The 19,722-nt window shown below is 56.9% G+C and overlaps 1 protein-coding gene and 1 non-coding gene across 2 annotated transcripts in view; both read right to left on the bottom strand.

Annotated features, from left to right (window-relative positions):
- Positions 1 to 19,358, bottom strand: part of PADI2 (peptidyl arginine deiminase 2) — a 43,800-nt gene extending 24,442 nt beyond the window's left edge. Inside the window, exons 1-3 of the mRNA XM_047870314.1 lie at positions 19,186 to 19,358; positions 6,158 to 6,341; positions 5,155 to 5,227 (exon numbers count right to left, since the gene is read on the bottom strand). Coding sequence (XP_047726270.1) covers positions 5,155 to 5,227; positions 6,158 to 6,341; positions 19,186 to 19,277 — 349 coding nt within the window. The 5' untranslated portion in view covers positions 19,278 to 19,358. The remainder of the gene's footprint in view (positions 1 to 5,154; positions 5,228 to 6,157; positions 6,342 to 19,185) is intronic.
- Positions 11,302 to 11,434, bottom strand: LOC125174253 (small nucleolar RNA SNORA72). The gene has a single exon (XR_007155367.1). It is a non-coding gene; the product is annotated as a small nucleolar RNA SNORA72 (small nucleolar RNA).
- Positions 19,359 to 19,722: the final 364 nt, after the last annotated feature.

The following is a 19,722-nucleotide window of genomic DNA, read 5'->3' as shown; positions in this document are numbered from 1 at the left end:
TCCCACCAGGGTTTTACTGTGGGTGGGAAACTAGGTCTCCAACCCCTCTGGATCTCAGGGTGCCTGAGAAGCCAGGCTGTCAGATAGAAGATCCAGGGTGAGGTCCCTGTTTACTCTTTCTTTTGGGGAAGGGGCGTTTGGTGACCTTAGGCCTGTCCCGGGGACAGGTGTCACAGAAACTGTGTGGGGCAGTGAAATGAGCTCAAGATTTAGTGTCAAGAGAGTGCTAGGTTTGAACCCTGCTTTTCTGCTTACGAGCTGTGTGACTTTGGGCAGGTTAGGCAGCCTCTCTGAGCCTTAGGTTCTTTACCTGCAAAATGGGGCCCTTCCCAGTCGGAGGAGGTGTACTAATTGGAACAGTAGGCACTGCTGACATTTCGAGCTGGATGCTTTGTTGTGGGGACTGTCCTGTGCACTGGAGGATGTTTAACAGCATCTCTGGCCTCTACCTGCTGGATGCCAGTAACACCCCCCAATTTCAGCAATGAAAGTGTCCCCAGATATTGCCAAATGGCCCCTGAGTTAGAGACTAACAGGGAGGGGCAGGGGAGCTTGTCCCAAGGTGATGGGGATGTCACACAATGGGACAAGCTAGTCCAGGTCCCAGAACTGCCCCGTGGGCTTGGCCTCACGCTGAGCATGACTTGGACAGAGGGCAGGAGTTGGGTGGGAATGAATGCATTCCTGGTCTGTCCCCTTGGCAGGCAGGCTCTCTCCCTGGCTTGGGTGGGAAGGAGGGTCCTGGCACAGGAAGGGCACTGATGTCACCATTCCGGAGATGGCTCACCCTGGGGATTACACTCAAGTCTTCCCTTTGCCCATAGCCCGATTCCCTGAATGTGGCTTTTCTGGGTCTAGGAGGAGGCAGGGCAGGGGAAGCTTTTAGGGTACTCTTTCGTTGGGAGAGGCAGCACCCCAGGGTCCCAACCTCTGCCTCCCTAGGGATGCCAGGTGCCATAGGGCATGATTAGGTAAGCTTCTCCCATCGACCATCTGCTCAGCCAATCACTGTTGGTCATCTACTATTTCCAGGCACTATACCAGGCATGGGGACCCAGCAGTGGGCATTCAGGGCATAGTGCCTGCCCTGGAATCGCCGGTCCTATGGGATAAATATTATTGTTGCCGTTGTACAGGTGAGCAAACCCAACCTCAGAGGTGTCACCTGTCAGCAGATGGGGCTGATAACCTGGAGGCTGCTGCAGAGTAAGGGTGCTGGGGACAAAGTGGTGAAGGGGGGTGCCCCCAGCTGCTGTTAAGTGACCGAAGTCTCAGATGGAAAAGCAGTATTGATTTTGGCTCCCAGACCTTCATGAACGTTCCAGCTGGACACTCCCCAGTCAATGCGGCCTCTCAGCGAGGTTGGCTTCCCGAAGCTCCGCCCCCGAGAACCAGCCACAGACCCGGGCTCCTTAAGGAATCCCTTTCTTTGCTTTTCAAGGTAACAATCTTTCCTGTGTGCACAGTTCCCCTTGCCAGAGGCAGAGAACTTGCCATGCAGGGAGGAGTTATCACTCGCCCTGCCACCCTCACCACACAGACGAGGAAACCGAGGCACCCAGCAGGGAAGTGACCATGATGTCCCCAGAGAGTGCAGAGCCAGGCATCCCAGGTGGGCCTCTGACTCCAGGCCCCTGGCCTTGGCCTGTTTCCTGCACTGTCTCAGGCTGATCTCCACCTTGGGCTGTTTCTGAAGCCCAAGTCCGCCTTCAAGGGGAGATTTGCTCCCCTTAAGGTCACTCCCAGAGGGGCTGGCCACATTCCCACCCTGGCGCACCCCTGTGGCTGTTGTCTCTGGGTCAAGGTGGCGCCCCGCCATGGCAGTGGCGGGTCCACGAGAGCAGCGGATCACAGGAGAGAAATTACGAAGCACTTAATCGTGTTCTACCTCATGATGAGTTCCTTAAGTTAAAACATTTTATCGATATAATATTTGCACATAATGCAAAAAAAAAAAAAAAATCAAATAGCACCAAACAGCTTCTAAAGAAAAATAAGTTTCCTGCCCATCCCATCCCCTCACCTGCCCGAGGCAATCTCTGTTGCTTTTCCTTGATTTGTTAACTTCAGACACATTTCATTGACTTCCTGTTAGGATATTCAGGCATTACCTGATTGGGCCCTCTTATCACCCGCGGCCCAACCGAGGACTTCTCCCCCTTCAAAGCTTCCTCCAAAGTTCAATTTAACTAGATTCTGACGGGATGATCCTTGTAGGGACAGAGAATAGGGCTCTCATGACCCTCCCAGAGCTCTGCCCTCTTGGGATAGCTCTGTCTTCCCCGGGGGCCGGGAGGGGGGGGGGAGGGAGGGGGGGAGGGAGGAGAGGAGAGGACATCTGTTTCGGGGCATCTAGGCTCCAGACGACATTTTCCAGAGGCTCTGAATCCTACCTCAGCTCCCCAGAATAGCCCTAAGGTGTCAGGTGGCCTCTGGGGTGTGGGGCAGATTTATGGGAAATGTCACTGGGATTGGGTTCAAGGTAGTCTGCCCCGAGAATCAAGACACGGAGGCTTGACACAGAGGCCTGAGCATCTTGGCAGAGGCCGCCGGCCCCCATGGACAGTGGCAGGGTGCCTGGCCTTCTTACGTAACTGGGCAGCTTGGGGTGTGGTGGGGAAGGAGGACTTTCTCCCCCACAGCCAACTAGGGCAATCATCCTAGACTCTGGGGAAGGGGTACAGGGAGTGAGATCCTTAGGTTGATGCTAAAAATTCTCAGGGCTCGCGTCGTGCTCCCGTTGCCAGGATAGCAACAAAGAGGAGCCCATCCCCCACCCCCATTCCCCTCAACGGGGTTGGGGGGGTGGGGGGGGGCTTTGCAAATCAGCTGTACCTGGAGTCTCGAAGGCCCTCGGGGACCGCGGGGCCCAAAGGCTTCATTTCACAGCTGGGAAAAAGTGAGGTCTAGAGGGGTGGGCTCCTTGGTAAGGTCACACGGCAAGTCCTTGGCGGGACTGGGAACTGAGACCCGGTTTGGCCGAGGGCACCATGGGTTTACTTCCAAATCCCAGGAGGAAGCCTGAGGGGCAATCAAGATCTTCCAACTTTGCTCAGGCAGAGGAGAAATGTGGCTACCCCCAAGCAGAAGGGAGAAAAGAAAAAGTCCTGACTGAGCATCTTCTTTGCACACAGCATCCCATCGGGTCCCCATGAGCACAGCGCAAGCATGCGCCGTGAAGAGGAGGGCCCTGAGGCTCAGAGGGGTGACGGTCCCTAGGTGGCTGAAGGGGCAGGGCCAGAACTTAGACTTATCTCTGTCTACTCCGCAGCCAGGGCTCTCTCTGCTCCGCGTGGGCTCAGGACAGAACTAGGGTTCAATGGGGGCGCCCGGGTGGCTCGGTCGGCTAAGCATCTGACTTTGACTCAGGTCATGATCTCATGGTTCATGAGTTCGAGCCCCACCTCGGGCCCTGTGCTGACAGCTCGGAGCCTGGAGCCCGCTTTGGAATCTGTGTCTCCCTCTGTCTCTGACCCTTCCCTGCTCATGCTCTGTCACTCTCTCTCAAATAAATAAACATTAAACAACAATTTTAATGGGCAGGCTTATTACTGGAGTAAACCACAATTTTACTGACCCGTGCAATCTAAACTATCTGGAAGCGTAGTTAGTATGTTCTGGGGTCTCGGCCCTGCTGCTCCCTCTGCAAACAAGCTTCAGGGTCTTTTAGTGGAGAGGGGGGTCCAGTCCTGCCTCCTCACGGGGCATTGCCATCTGTTCTGTGTGCCTCGCTTTGGCAGATGTCTCGCTAATGGCATGGTCAGCCCTCTGGGACCACCCCCGTTGGACAGGCCTCTGGCCGCTGCCCTTCCTGCTTTGTCACCAGTGTCCCTGTCTCTGTGGGATTAGGTTTCCTCAGGGCCGGTCATCTGAGACATCCTCACGTGCACACGCCTGCTGGCTCCCGCCTGCAACAGGGGAGGCGTTGGCGCCTGTCTCCCAAGGCCCCGCGGAGGGCGTCCTGAGGACCCCACCCCAAGGCTGGGCTCTCCCTCATGAGGTGCAGAAAGAGGGTCAGGGTAACCAGCAAAAGAACCCACTGGGGAAAAGGTGAGAAGCAGGGGAGCGTTGCTGTTGAGCCCATTTTGGTGGCTACGGGCACACGGCTGGAGGAGGCGGCCCTGACGTGGGAATTAATTGTTTTCTGGGGGCAGTTCTGAGACCCCCCCCCGTCGATCCTTGGGACAGCTAGGAGAGTAGATGGCAATCGTGACAGTAAAACGTCTAGGATTGGAGCCTGGCACACTGTGGGTGCTCAATAAAGCTCAGGAGTTTCTCCTCCTCCTCAAAGTACCCAGCACAGGCCGGGACACAGAGTGGGTGTTGAAGAAATGGAAGACATTATTACTGTTTTTAAAGCGCTCAGCACAGAGTTGACTCTCAGTAACTGGTGGTTCTCTCCCCCTGCCATGTGGCAACTCTATCAATGCTACATTAAGGCTGGACAGACAGAATGACCCCCTGAACTATCCTCCCGGAAAAAGCATATACACGTCTACGTGGAACACCTCGACTGCAGAAGAAGCCGACCTGAAGGACTGGAGAAGACCCCACCCCATGTGCCCTGGCACCCGGGCAGGGGAGTGCTGTGCAGATGGGAAGGCCCGGGGAGGGGAATAATCCTGAGCTCCGCACTCAACCTGCTGTGGAGTTGCTGTGTGACTGTGAACAAGTTCCCTAACCTCTCTGGGCCTTGCTGTGCCAAATGCCAAATGAAGGGCTTGGACTAGGCGAGTTAAGGGCCCAGGCATCTCTGTTTCCACGGCTGGGTCCAGGGAGGGCCAGGGGGTAGCTGGGATTATCAGGAACAGAGTAGACTTTGTAGACAGGCCATTTCCCTCACTGTGAGAGGCTGACTCTTCTGCAGGCTGCAGGGGAGAGGCAAGGGAGGAACAGACTTTGCTCTTTCTTCTCAGTGGCCCACAGAGCCCGGGCTGGGAATGCCAACACTGGGGTGAGTTGCTGGCGGGCCAGGGCCTGCCTCCTCCTGCAGGACACCCCCCAACCCAGTACGGAAGGGACTGGGTACCTGTGCATCCCTTCTCGGGCCCGCCTTATTCAGAGGAAGCTCCGAGTGCCAGGCCCGCGGCACTGAAAACAGGCCAGGTGCCCCTGGGGAGCAAAGGCACGCGGGCCACAGCCGCACCAACTTACCGATGGCCGTGAGGAAGAGCCCAGCCTGGTCAATGGGCATGCTCCCCTCCTCCTCGTAGTAGTTGACGGTGACCTTGGCAGGCAGGGGCGCACCGGGAGGGAGAGAAGAGCAGAGATCACAGATCACAGGCAGCAAGGTCTGCAGGGACCCCCTTCCCTGACTCATACCTCACGGCCTGTCAGGCCAGTTCTCCCCTAACATGCAAACCGTCTCCTCCAGGAAGCATTCCTGGGTTGTGGGGCTGCTTCTGTCCAATTATCCAACCGGACAGGGGCCTCCCCTCTTCTCAGAGGGCATCCGGGGTGCTGACTGCTTACCTGTGTGCCCCGGTGCATTCTGCTGGGTCTACCATGGCGTATGGCTAGCTTCTGCTAAGCAACCAGGGCACAGGACTGAGGTTGTTTGCTTTGAATAACGCCCAGAGCCATCACTGCCGTGGGGCACACGGCAAAGCTCGTAATCAAAGGACCCAGCGACGAGACATCTGGTCTCAGCTCCGGGCAAATCACCCAGGGGCACTCAGCGCCCCATTTTTAGACCCCGCTGAGACGGAGGACGTTGCGGGGTGTACCTTCCAGCGATTTAATAGATCACTCGGCAGCTGACAGCCTTAACCTTCCACGAAATCATCACTCGGCCGTCTGGCACGGAGCTTCCAAAACAGTAGCCACCAGCCACACGTGGGTACCGAGCACATAAACGTGGCAAATCTGATCTGACATGCGCCGTGCGATACGGACTTGGTACGACAAAGAACGTGAGCCAGCTCCTTAGTTTTTTTTATGCTGGTATCACGTCAAACTCGTAAGACTGTCCTCTACGGTGTTAAGGGCCACGCACTGCGAAAATTAGGCCCACCTCTTTCTTTTCGCCCTTTCACTGTGGCAACTAGACAACGGGCAAGGGGTGGGTGTGGTTCCCACTCGCTTTGCGCTGGGACGGCGCGGTCTAGCTGGGCCCCTGGTCCCCGCCGCCCTCAGAGCACCTCCCCGGCCGCGGTACCTTGTCGCTGCTGGCCTCGGTGCTGGCCTGGCTCATAGTGACCCGCAGCGTGGTGCTGGGCGACAGAAGCCAGCGCTGTTTGCCGTTGGCGGCCACCTCCTCGGCCTGCCCGTCACGCACCACCTCTACCCGCACGCGCTCTGAGTGCTTCAGGCTGAAGGTCTGGGCCTCGGCGGGGGCCGCACTGGAGGGAGAGAGGAGAGCGGGTCGGAGGAGGCGATCCCCGGACAGGTGGGACAAGGGGCTCCAAGAAAAAACTCCTGGGGGGCCAGGTGGCAAGGGCCCTTCTGGGGGATCGGGTCTGGGGGCCCCCGCAAAGGACCCCGCTGCACTACAATCACTTGGTTGTGAGGAGGGCCCTCGGTTAAAATACAGATTCCTTGGGCCCGTCTCGTACCCACTGAGTCAGAACGTTCGAGGGTGGGGCCTGCGGCTCTGAATTCTTAATGGCTTCCGCATGGCTTCCGACGGGCAGCCGTGTGGTACCTTACGGGTCCAGGCCCCAGAGGCCTGGACCAAGGAATGAACTTGCTCCAAAGGCAGGGCCCGCCCCCCTTCCCGTGTCTGAGCTACAGGCGGAACTTGGTGGAAAGGCCTCAAAGCAGCAGGCGCCCAAGTGCGGGGTCTGCCCAGGGAAGGAGCCTGGAACTTGGGTCCTCAAAGGGCAGGGGTGGGTTGGCTCTGTCACAAAGGCCCCTCCCGCCGTGACTTTCTTTCCCACCTTGGAACTTCCCCTCTCACAGTCATTCCTAGGGGTTCTGGGGCGGCCTTCTATGAAACGGTGGTACATATAGAATTCTTGAAAAGCCATTAAGATTTCAGGGCAGGAAGCGAACTGGTTTGATCTGGTTTGATCTAGGCACATTTGTGTCCCCCCACAGATACACATGTTGGAGCCCTGCTCCCCAACATGACTGCATTTGAAGACAGGGCTTTTAGAAGATAATTAAAGTGACATGAGGTCATGCTCACGAGGTCCTGTCTGATAGGGCTGGCCGCCTTACGAGAAGGGGAAGAGAGATCTTTCTCCCACGCACCGAGGAAGGCCACAGCCAGAGAGCGGCTACCCACCCGCCAGGAAGCATTCCCACCCCAACCCGACCACGCTGGCCCCTGACCTCAGACTTCCGGCCTCCAGGGCTGGGAGAGAGAATTGGCTCTTTTCAAGCCCGCCAACCCGCGGTATTTTGTTACTGCCTGAGACACTGGTTTAAGGGGAGGCCACAGGAAGGACAGGGAGACTGGGGGAGGAAGGTGTCCGGGGAGGACAGTTTTGCTAAAGCCAGCGCCCAGTCTGAAGAGGGCTCAGAGGGATTTAGGTGGGATTCCCCTGGGCTTTGGGACTAAGACATAGAGGTAAGTGTCAGCTTTGAAGGCACATCTGCCGTCCCGAGGGCCCGGCACTCCCGGTTCCTGAGCTGTTCTCCACTACAGTTGGGCATCAGAATCACCAGAGGGTGCGGTCTAAATCCTCAGGGTTTGTCTTTTAAGGCTGGAGATTTGCGGATCCTCTCCCCGGAGCGTCTGGCTGGCAGAGCGGAGGTCCGGCCGGGGCAGCTGCAGAGGTGAGCAGCGGCCAGAGGCTGGGTGAGAGGTTTAGGGCAGAGGTTCTCAAAGCTCAGCAGCATCACCTGGAACACTTGTCTAAATGACGATCGCCGGGCCCTCCTCAGAGTTTCAGATTCAGACGCTCTGGAGTGGGGCCTGAGACTTTGCATTTCTACCACTTCCTTCCTTTCTTTTCTTTTCTTTCTTTCTGAGAGAGGGAGGGCACAAGTGAGCAAGGGGCAGAGAGAGAATCCCAGGAGGAGCAGAGAGAGAGGGAGAGAGAGAGAAGCAGGGCTTACCCGAAGCGGGGCTCGAACTCACGAACTGTGAGATCACGACCTGAGCCCAAGTCAGATGCTTCACGACTGAGCCACCTGCGTGTCTACTGTTTCGGGGACCTGTTGGTGATGCTGCTCCAGAGCTACACGGGTCTAGGGAACCACTGGTTTAGACGCCCGGCAGTGCAGTCTGGTGGTTAGAGCCCTGGGGTGACCAAGGTTGTGAGTGAGTCTGTGGAGGCTGCCAGGCAGGGTGTCTCTGAGCCAGGCCACGGACTGTAGGGGCCGCTGGCCAAGACCACCGGTCCGGGGCACTGCAGGAGAGCGCGGGTCAGGGTCTGGCCGTCCATGCCCGGGGCTGGGAAAGGAGCCTGAAAAAGCTCCAGGGCCACCTTGTTTCTTGTCCAACTGCCCCCTCCTGAACTCCTGAGCCCATCTCGGGGTCACTGAGCTGATCTGAGGCTGGACGCTTGTTGGCGGTGGGCTGCTGTCCTCTGTCCACACTCATGGTTGGGAGAAGCAGAGTCGCAGCAAAAACCCGGATTGGGAGTCCACTTGCTTGACACGTGGGCTTGAGCCCAATTTTGCCACTGAGTTGCCGAGGGAGGCTTGGGCGTGTTCCTTGCACCTTCTGCGTGTCCATCTGCCCACCCAGAAGACACCCACCCACCCCTCCTGTCCCACGGGCTTTGTCCGTCATCTGTCACAGGGCAGGGACTGAGTTTTGTCTCAGGGTGTTGCCACGGGGTACCTGTTCTCTGGATGGCAAGCCCCCGAGGGCTTCAGGGGCTCCCCGCCCCGCCTCCTGCAGAGACCAGCGTGGGGCTGGGCACATCACACACACCCCAGCAAAGAGGGTGGAGCTGAGCAGGACAGAGGTGAGCCTTCTAGAAGTGCCAGGCGGCATCGCCCAAAGGGCACGCACGTAAGACGCTGTGAGGTGGCACATGGATGCACAATTGAAAAGATTTATGTATGTATTAAAAGTGTTATCTTTTCGGGGCGCCCGGGTGGCTCAGTCCGTTGAGCATCCGACTTCGGCTCAGGGCATGATCTCGTGGTCCGTGAGTTCGAGCCCCGCGTCGGGCTCTGTGCTGACAGCTCAGGACCTGGAGCCTGCTTCTGACTCTGTGTCTCCTCCTCTCTCTGCCCCTCCCTTGCTCATGCTCTGTCTCTCTCTGTCTCTCAATAATAAATAAATGTTAAGAAAAAAAATTTTTAAAAAGCGTTATCTTTTCATGGCAATTGATAAAGGATTGCCATTTATGGTAATAACATAAGTTCTCCATTTATTTATTTTTATTAAAAATTTTTAAGTTTATTTATTTTGAGAGAGAGAGAGAGAGAGAGAGAGAGAGACAGCGCAAGTGGGGGAGGGGCAGGGAGAGAGAGAGGGAGAGAGAATCTCAAGCAGACCCTGAGCTGTCAGCACAGAGCTCAACTTGGGGTTCGGACTCCCGTGAGATCATGACCTGAGCCAAAACCAAGAGTCAGACACGTAACTGATTGAGCCACCCAGGAGCCCCTATTTACTTATTTTTTAAAATAGGCTCCAAGACCTCGTGCTGGAGAGTCACATGCCCTACCCACTGAGCCAGCCAGATGCCCTGCAAGATCGCCACTTAAAGTTAGGGGCGCCTGGGTGGCTCAGTCAGTTGAACATCCGACATTTGATCTCAGCTCAGGTCATGATCTCATAATTTGTGAGTTCGAGCCCCGCATCAGGTTCATCCCCTCTCTCTCTCTCTGCCCCTTCCCTGCTCAAGCTCTCTCTCTCTCTCTCTCTCTCAAAATAAAGAAATAAACTGAAAAAAATTAAAATAAGATAAAGTTATAAAATGTGAGTTGATGTAAAGAAAAATGTTAACAGTACTACAGGTACAATACAGTGTGGGGGAAAAAGCACAAGCCTGGGCAATTGTGGTCTCAGGTCAGGAAAATATTCCTCTAGCCCAAGTCCCAGCTTTGACCATCAACTTGCCGGATGGCTTTGGGCAACGCACTTTTCCTCTGTTTCACCAAATGGAAAATGGGAGCATGACACCAGCAGGAGGCGGCTGGCACCGGGGGAGCGCAGGCCCCGCACCCAGGGGTGAGGAGGGAGGCACTGAAAAGCTGGGGATCTCTCGGCTGGGTCCCCACTTCCCTTTACGCACAGCCACGATGATTTCATCTGGTTTTATACGTTGGGTTTCTGCATACAGTTTAGAAAACAATGCTTTACAAACTCACAGGGCAGGATGAGTTTTAGGACCCGACTTTGACAACTGCTGCTCTAAGTGATGCTTCCTGCCACCTTCGTTCCTCGGGGCCAGTGAGAAACTGGAGGAGGCCCCAGAGGCTTAGGGGGTTAACGCCTGGCCCTGGCTGGCATTGGAGCTCCAGGGCCCCATTCTCTCCTACCCCAGCACCAGCCCTGCTCTGAGCTGAGCAAACAGCTATTCTTGGAGCGGCTCTGGCTGAAGCAACAAAGGCACCCACTGTCCCCTGGAGATCCTGTTGGCTGCCTCCCTCCCCAGAAAGAACCAACCTCTCAGAGCTCATCCCCCAGAAACCCGAGAACCAGGGGCTGTGGGCACCTTGATTGTCCCTGGAGAAGGCAGGGAGGGGCCCAGGATAGTATCGAGGGACCGAGTGGGGAAATTGGGGGCGGCCACCATCAGGTCACGATCTCACGGTTCATGAGCTCGAGCCCCACGTGGGGCTCCGCACTGACAGCATGCAGCCTGCTTGGAACCTTCTCTCTCTCTCTGCCCGCCCTCCGCCCTGCTTGTGCTCTCTCTCGCGCTCTCAAAATAAATAAATAAACTTAAAAAAACACTGCATTTCTTCCCCCCCCCCAAATTTATGGAGGAACAACTGACAAATATAATTGTGCATATTTAAAGTGTCCAACATGATGATGTGCTAGACATACACATTGTGGAACGAAACTGCATGTCTTTCTTCTCTTTTTAAAAAAATTTGTTTAATGTTTATTCATTTTTGAGAGAGAGGGAGAACGTGAGCAGGGGAGGGGCAGAGAGAGAGAGAGAGACACAGAATCTGAAACAGGCTCCAGGCTCTAAGCTGCCAGCAGAGAGCTGGATGTGGGGCTTGAACTCATAGACTGTGAGACCATGACCTGAGCCGAAGTCCAACGCTCAACCGACTGAGCCGCTCGGGTGCCCGGTGTCTTTTCTTCGTTTCGTTATTCATTTAGTGGCAAACTAACAACGGTTATCTTCAAAAGTTATTACAGCAAAGGTGCTATCATTTCTCGAGGTGAATGGGAGACCTAGGATCACAGACCCTTCCCGCCTAAGAGGCATCCCTGGGGTATGTCACCAGCATTTGCAAAACCAGGACCAGGGAAGGGACAGGGGTCTGGGGACACGCGCGTGGTCTTAATACGGCGAACGTGTAGCCTGGAGACTGCCTTTCTAACAAGCTCCCACAGTGTGAGAAGCAACGAACTGGACACAGAGAAGAGGAAGACGAGCAGAGGATTCCCGGCAGCACGGGCAGCCTGGGTGGCGGCTGAAGCGGACGTTAGCCGAGCGCGTTGGGAGAAACGAGGGAGAGCAGCGTGGCCGCGGTTTGTGAGCAAAGGGGAGGGGGTGGCGGGAGGAGAGGACCTAGCTCATGGCGAGGAGCTGGCCTTCCCCCTGCGTCCCCCCCGAGGGCACTGATGGCTTCTAGGCTTCGGTGACATGATCGTTTTTGCGCTGTAGACAGAGGGCCCAGGGTGCAGGGTGGGGAATGCCTTTCAGGAGGGCAACAGTGGAGGGGGGGGGGGGGTCAGTGAAGTGACTGCCGCTGTCCGGGTGAGTCAGGATGGCGGTGTGGGACAAGGTGATGGCCGTGGGAATGGAGAGTCATGGCTGGTGTCACACAAAGGAGCTTTGAGCAAGACTGGAATGCGGTGTCAGATGTGGAAGAGGGAGGTTGGCTGAGCCCGGCCCAAGGGAATGGACTGCGGAGACCTAACATGTGCCTGGCCCCGCGAAGGTTTTAGGGCGTCCGAGGAACCAGTCGGTTTCTCCGATCTTCGCTCAGTCAGAGGGAAGGGTCACCAGCTTGGCCTCGTGGGGCTGGGGTGCCCACTCGGCCCCAGGCGTGAGGGCACGGCGTGCCCGCTCCTAGCTGGCATCTGGAACTCTCGGCTTATCCACCTGTCCCGGGCCTCGTTAACACCAGGCGGGGATCACCCCCACAGGGAGCCCAGTTCCTGGCGGTCTGACTGCGACATCCTGCCCTCGGGTCTCTGCAGGATGGGAGGGGGTTCGTGGGTGCCAGCTTGGCAGGCAACACCACGGCGAGCACCCTCCAGATGGGAGGAAGGCAAAGCCTCAAGCTGGCATGATGGGGGCTGGGGACGGGGATGGGTCTCTCTTCAGCCACCCCCTTCTCTGCCTGGTGACCTCAGCAGCCTCTCTCAGTAGGCACTGGTGCTTCCAGCCGCCCCTCTCCTTAGGGCAGAAACAGTCTCCTCTGTGGTCACTCCCTCCCCAGACACCTTCAGTGGCTCCCCACTGCCTACGTCACAAAGTCTAACGTCTGAGCCTGGCAGTCAAAGCCCTGGCTTGAGCTCACTGACTCTCTAGCCTTACGCTCTAGGCTACGGAGTCGATGGCCTTTCTGCCCCTGTGGGTCCCTACTGTCTTGCCAGGTACCTTTGCTCCTGCATGGCATGTCCTGGTCACACTGTGCACCCTGTCCATCCTTCAGCTTGGCTGCCTCCTCCTCCAGCAAGTCTTCCCTGATGCCATCCGCCAGGATTCCTCCCTCCCCCCGCTTTGTTGGTGCCTCCAAGGGCACTTAAAACAAATGCTCAACATTTCTTTCCCATGAGTCTCATGGATGTTTTGAGGCCATAGCTCGTTATCGTCTTACTAATATTACAATAAGCCCAACGGTACTTCACGATAATGACTTACTGAGTATTTACTACGTGCCAGGCACTGTTGGAAGCCCTTGACTCACGGGATCTCGGTCCATCCTTCCGACACCCCATGAGGTCTGTCTCAATATCGTCCCAATTTACAGGGGAGCATGTTGAGACTGGCAGAGGGTGAGCACTTGCTCCGAGTCTCGGGGACGGTGTCGGCAGAGCGTGGGGGTAAATTCAAGCTCTCTGAGCTCTGGGTCTGGCGGCTCCCTTCCTGGGGGACGATCCACAGGTTACAGTCTTCCCTAAAGGTCCTCTGGTGGAAGGCGAGGGGAGAATGTCAGGCCTGGCTCAGGACAAGAGCAAACGAGAGGCCCTGAGGGACCCCTAGAGCTCCCTGCTGATTTTGTAGGTGGGGTCAGAGGCCCAGAGAAGGGACACCGAAGGCTTGGGTGAGTGGCCTAGATAGTCAAAGCCCCTGGCCATGGAGTCTGGCGTGGCTGGACAGGCAGAGCTGCCTCTGAAAACTGCCCCCCCCCCCCCCCCGCCCCATCTAACAGGTGTCTGTCCAGCCGGGGGAGGGGGGAGAGGAGAGGACAATGGTGGTGAGCCCCTGTCACCATGCTCCCAACCTGATGCAGGGCCCTGAGGGCAAGGAGGGAAGGCTCTCGGGGACCCCAGCTATGCAAGCTGGGCCGGACACACAGGGTACAAGGTCCTCCTTAGAACGCGGCCCCCCTCCCCCCAACCCCTCCCAGGAGCTAGCCTGAAACCAGAGCCCCCGAACCGCTCCTGGCAAGGCCTCCTCTTTAGGGTTGAGAGCGCTGGGTGCTGTTCTAATTTATGAGGCCTCCTGACTTGGCCTGATTCCTCCTACCATCATTCTCTTAGGAGCAAGCGCTGCTCTGGCCAAGCTCGGCTACACGCCCTTGACCTTCCACTGGCCAGTCCAACGGTGCTCATCCCTTGAGGCTGGGGGTGGGGAGCTCAACCCAGTGACAGGCCAGTCTACATGCATCACTGGCCACATCCATCCATTCATTTACTCAATGAAGGAGCCCTTCATTGACTCGAGGGCTGGAGGTGTATGGGAGTGAGGAAGGCAGCCGGTGTGGAGAATGCTGCTCAGAGGAGGTGATATCTGAGCTAAGCCTTGGTGGATGAAATGTCAGGCTTGCAGAGGTCTGGGGGATGGTCCTCCAGGCAGAGGGAACAGCATGTGCAAAGGCCCTGTGGTATGAATGAGCTTGGTGTGGTCGAGAGCCAGTAGGATCCACAAAACCAGTGCGGCCAGAGTGGAGTGCGTGCAGGGTCGTTGGCAGGAGAGGCAGGGCTTGGCACTCTAAGGGAAGGGGAGATCATGGCACACCAAGTCTCCATTGCTTCTAACTGGATCGCAGACCCTCCCTGGCCTTTGTCCTAAGGATACTTTCTAAAACACTCATACCAACCGAGGAACAGGGAGGGAGGGAGTCTGAGAAGAGTCGAGGCAGTGAGGTGGTGAATTTTGAGGCTCTGGGCTCTTCCCCAAAGTGGGGTACAAATCTGTACCTCTCCCTATTTTCCCAACATTTTACTGTGCCTGCTTCTCCCGCCCTGGTACCCTCCTTCCTATCTTCTGCCCGAAAGTGATGGTCAAGATCCTGCCAAGAGACATGGCTGGTCAGCCTCTGCCCTGGGGTATGCCAGGGGAGGGCGCGGGGATCATTCCCACCTCTCTTCTCATCCTGAGGTCAAGTGTAATTTAGGAGACCACTCTGCAGAGGCAAGAGACAATTGTTCACATCACCTGTGCCCTGAAGTTCCTGTGGACTTCAGGATACGGGTCCTGAACTTTCTCCAACAGAGTGAGGGGGCCGCCTCTCACCCCCCAGGACTGTGTAAACAAAGGGAGGGGTAGGAGAATCTGCCTTCACAACTTGGTCTGCGGGTCAGCGGGAGAGTCAGGCAGAGTGTGATCACCCCATTACTTGACCCCGCGGCTGCCCTTTCTCCAACGCCTTCCAGCTCTGGGGGTGTCCCCGCTGGGAAACCAAAGGTGAGTGGGGAGGAGGGTGAAACCAACATGGGAATGTCACTGCTCTGTGCCCTCACTAGCTTCAAGCCAGGATCAGGCGGGGGCCCCGGCAGCCCCAGTGAGGAAGCAGCTGCCAGCTAAAGGGAACATCGGGGGAGATGGTGCGGGCAAGGGGTACCTGTGCCAGACCTAAGATAAGATGCTTGGGCGTGAGAGAAGGAAACAGAAAGTGCCTTCAATAACCATGGCAAAGCAAATCTCTAGATAAAAATCCCCACTTCCCCTTTTCTGTGTGTTTAGTCACAGCTCACTAGAACCAGCACCCAGAACGTGCCTGGGTCAGGGCGTCCACCCCCAAAGGGTCAGTGTGGCTGGGGAGAGGGGGGGTCAACCATAGGGTCTGCTGAGTAACGGGGCAGGTAGGCCCCCACCGTGTGTCTGGGAGGGGAGCCGCGTGTGCGTCTTAGGAAAGGGGGTGTGGGTGTGGAGACTTGTTCATTCTCTTTTGTCACTCAGGAGTGAGAAGTCAAAAATACTCCCTTACTAACTGGGCCCAGGGTCCACCAGGCCTTGTCCCTTGATGCCTCCACAGAGACCCTGGCGGGGGCGTGGGGGAGGGGGGCTCATGTGGGGTCTGGCGTCAGTACCTGTGTCTGGATCCAGAAGGACTCATCGGGCAGTGCAGGGTTGAAAGAGGGCGAGTGAAGTGTCTGGGGGCAGCGGAGGGTAGAAGGGACACAGGCTGAGAGGGTCGCCCAGTTCAACCTGCTAGTTTGAAGGTCACACAGGATAGAGTGGAAGTTAAGTCAGACAGACCTGGCCCGGAGTCCTATGTGACACCTCTCTGGGCCTCACTTTCTTCATCTACAAAATGGGATGATCTCAGCATGACCCCCAAGGTCTGCAATGAGGAAGATACAAGATAATGCATTTGGTTTCTCAGTGCTCCCTAAAATCTCTGCCATTATTAATACTGACAGTAGCTCGTAACGCTACCGATATTAGGCGTGACAACGGCAGTAATAGCTCCAGCTCCTTTGTTCTAGAAAGGGCTTCCTTCCACTAGACCGGTGGTTCTCAAACCTGGGGGTGATTCTGTCCTCCCACCAGGGGACTCCTGGCGTTACCTGAAGACATTTTTGCTTGTCACTCTTGCAGGGGCATTGCTACTGGGGTTAGAAACCAGGGATGCAGCTAAACATTCTACGAGGCACAGAACAGCCCCCTCCCCACTCAGCAAAGAGTTATCTGGCCCCAAGTGCAATGGCGTTGAGGTTCAGGACCTCTCTGCTCCAGACTTGTGCTGTTCAGTACAATGATAACCGCCTACCTGGGGCTCTGGGCACCCGATGCTCGGTGAAAACTGAACTGAGATGTGCCGTAAGTATAAAATTCACACACTGGATTTCAAAGACTCAGTATGAAAAAGACAATGTAAACTATCTCGCTAACAAGGTTCATACTGATTACATACTGGAATGCTAGTATTTAGGATATATTGGGTTAAATGAAATATATTATGAAAATTGGGGTGCCTGGGTGGCTCAGCCGGTCGAGTGTCCAACTCTTGGTCTCAGCTCAGTTCACGATCTCACGGATTTGTGAAATAGAGCCCCGAGTTGGGCTCTGTAGAGACTCACAGAGCCTGGCTGGCTAAGATTTAAGGAAGACATGTTTGCAGCCTGGGAAACAGCTGGTTGAAAAGCAGCAAAGCAGACCAGGAAAACCAGGTGTCCTTTGCAATGTCAAGCCTGGAAACAGCCAGACCTTGCCCGTGGATCAACATTCCCCCTTCCTGTGACGTATACACTGCCCCCATCACGTTCCGCTCGCCTGCCTGCACGTCACTACCCTGATTGTACTCATCAGCCAAAAACTTAGGAACAAGCTTTGATCCTGCTTTTGAAACTACATATTTCTTTCCCCTGCAGCCTTTGAGATGCACTGATAAGATTCTCAATAAAAACTAGGCAAGAGCTTTGCTCCGGGCCATCACCACTGGAGTTCTTGGCCCCCTTGCTCTCTCCTTTCTCTGATTCAGGAGCCTGGAGTAATCTGTCATTTGCTGCCCCAGGGTTTGCTGATCAAACCTGGCAGGGCTCTGTGCTGACGGCCCTGCTTGGGATTCTCCCTCTCCCTCTCTCTTTGCCCCTCCCCAACTCATGCATGCGCACACTCTCTCTCTCTCAAAATAAACATTTAAAAATATATTTTATGAAAATTAGTTTCACCTCTTTAATGTTTTATTTTTGGAAGAGAGAGAGAGAGAGAGAGAGAGAGAGAGAGAGAGAGAGAGAGAGAATGAGCAGGGGAGGGGCAGAGAGAGAGGGAGACACAGAATCTGAAGCAGGCTCCAGGCTCTGAGCCGTCAGCACAGAGCCCGACGCGGGGCTTGAACTCAGGAATCACAAGATCGTGACCTGAGCTGAAGTCGGATGCTTAACCCACGGAGCCACCCAGGTGCCCCACACCTCTTTCTTTTAATCCTAAAAAATGGGGCCACAAGAAAATTAAAAATTTACACTTGTGGCTCAGTTTGTAGCTGGCATTCTGTCTCTGCTGGACGGTGCTGGTCTAGACTGCACCTCTTCTCTCCGGGGTGGGGGAGTCTTAAGGGAAGTGCAGTTGCGGGGTGTGGGTTGTGGTGGCAGTGGCCGCTTTCTTGAGAAAGGACAAAGCGGATCATCACAGCTCTGCCCCCTGGCAGAGGGAGGGTGAGTCCACACCTCCCCGACTCAATGCCGGCCCCACCCCCACCCCGCCCCGGGGCTGGGCCTCTCTCTGCCAGGACAAGGTAGGGCAGGAGGCCTGAGCATGGCCCCTCTCTTTTCTCCCCATCCCCCCTCCGGAGGCACCATGCCAGTCTTTCAGGCTGCGGCAAAAGGGCCCCAGTGCACAAACAGGCGGGTATGGGGACAGCTGAGGCTTAGAGACCTAAGTGCCCTGGCTACCTGCCCACCCCCTGGCAGTGCTCAGTTTAGGACTGGGGGTGGGGAAGAGAGGGGAGCTCTCCCAAGCACTGAGGCCTGGACCACACTTCACTGCTGCGTTATGACCCTCAGAAACTACCCCTGGAGTTTCCATGTGGACAACCAAGGCCAGGGGCAGATGCCTGGGGAGGGTCCCTCATCTGCGTGGCGACCAGGACCTTCGCCTTCATGGAAGGAGGCTGGGGCTTAACGGTATCAGGGTGGCCAGTGCCTACCCAAGAGGTGGCAGGCGACTGGTGGGCAGGGCTGCTGGGGCCACCGGAGACGACAGAGGATGGGCTGGGGAGGGTGTGTGGGAAGACACAGGGATGGGATTCGTAAGGGTCTGGGGAGGCGGGTGGTCCAGATGACAGGGCAATTTGGGAGCAACACGTCACACTGGCACCTCCAGCTCAGCTCAAGGCACAGGGAGGTTAGGGGACATGCCTAAGTTTATCAGCATGGGGTCCCGCCTTAGAGTCCGGCATGCTCTCTCCTGTTGGTACTGACCCCTCCAAACTCTAGCAACGAGGAACATTTCACATGCTTGGAATAGAGGGCTGCTATGGCAGAATGGTCACAGAATGATCCTACCTGGACCCCGTCCACCTTTTCACTCACACCAGCCACACCTTCGCAAGGATGCCCCACAGAATTACAGGAGATGGACCACTGGCCTTGCCTGCTTCCTGGGGGCTGGGGGCTTTGGGGGGGCATGGCCTCAATCCCCCCACCCGACGGCCTGCTGTCTCAGAAATCCTGCACCCTGCCAACATTTGTGGGCAAGTGAAGACGGGGAGGGGACAGGGTCTAGAATCAGGGACGCTCTTCGGGCAAAGACCCCCACCTCTGCACCCTCCAGCCTGGCAGAATAAAGTCCTTCTCAACCCCAGGGTGAAGTCAGGGGAAGGCATTTGGGGACAGGAGCTCACAGCCAGTGCCTGGGGACAGGCAACCACGGGCAGCCCCCACAGGGCGAAATTGGAGCCTGAGCAACCCCCAGGGCCAGATTCCGCCCCAGGGCAGCTCCCCTCTGGCCTGGCCCCAGCCCTCCCCCCCTCCCCCAGCAAATCCTGGAGAAAGCTCAGCTGATTTGAGGTGAGTGGGGAGTCGGGAGGGTCTGAGAGGAAGGGGAGGGCCTGGGGGGAGAGGATGGCGGGAGGACTAGGGGTGTCTCTGGGGTTGTCCTGAAAGGGGCTGGAGGGGGGTCAGACCGTGGGAAGATTGGAGGACAGGGGAGGGGCCCTGGGAAAGGGGTGGTGAGGTTGCTGGGTCTGTGTGAGGGTCTCGGGATTTGGGGGGGCGAGAAGCGGGGGGTCTCGGGCCGTCGCGGCGGCCCTGCTCACCTGTAGACATCGGTCCAGAGGTGCGTGCCCAGCACGTACACCGCCTCGACGCGGCTCCCGTATTGCAGCCGCACTGTCCGCTCCTGCTGCATCGTCCCCCAGTGGCCGGCCCTGCGCCCGTCCTCGCTCGTCCAGGTCAGGTCCGCCCCGAGCACCTGCAGCAGGTGAGTCGCCTCCAACCGCCTGAGGCGCTGCGGGCCCGGGCGGCTTTATCTACGGCCGGTGGGCGGGGCGGCCGGCCGGCCTCCTCTCGCAGTGGGCCGCGGGCCCGTCCGTCAAGCGTGGCCACGCCCCCAGCCTTCCCGCGCGCGCGGCCCCGCCCCCTCGCCCCCGGAGCCTGTAATCCGGGTGAGGTCAACGGTTGCCAATTTCCTCCTTTCCACGCCTGCTTTGCTGGCTCGATACACTTGCGGTGGGCTCCCAGCTACCGGCGCCAGGACGCCGGGGCCAGTCTGCCCTCCGGGCGCCCCCAGTTTTTCAGGGCAGGTAGTGCAACTGTGCAGCTGTCAGAGGTCAGAGGGGAGAGGACAGGAAGCG

Source organism: Prionailurus viverrinus, chromosome C1 (assembly GCF_022837055.1).
Source record: "Prionailurus viverrinus isolate Anna chromosome C1, UM_Priviv_1.0, whole genome shotgun sequence".
NCBI classification, from domain to species: Eukaryota; Metazoa; Chordata; class Mammalia; order Carnivora; family Felidae; genus Prionailurus; species Prionailurus viverrinus.
Note: the sequence above shows the minus strand (reverse complement) of the source record. Positions and strands in the feature narration are given on the sequence as shown.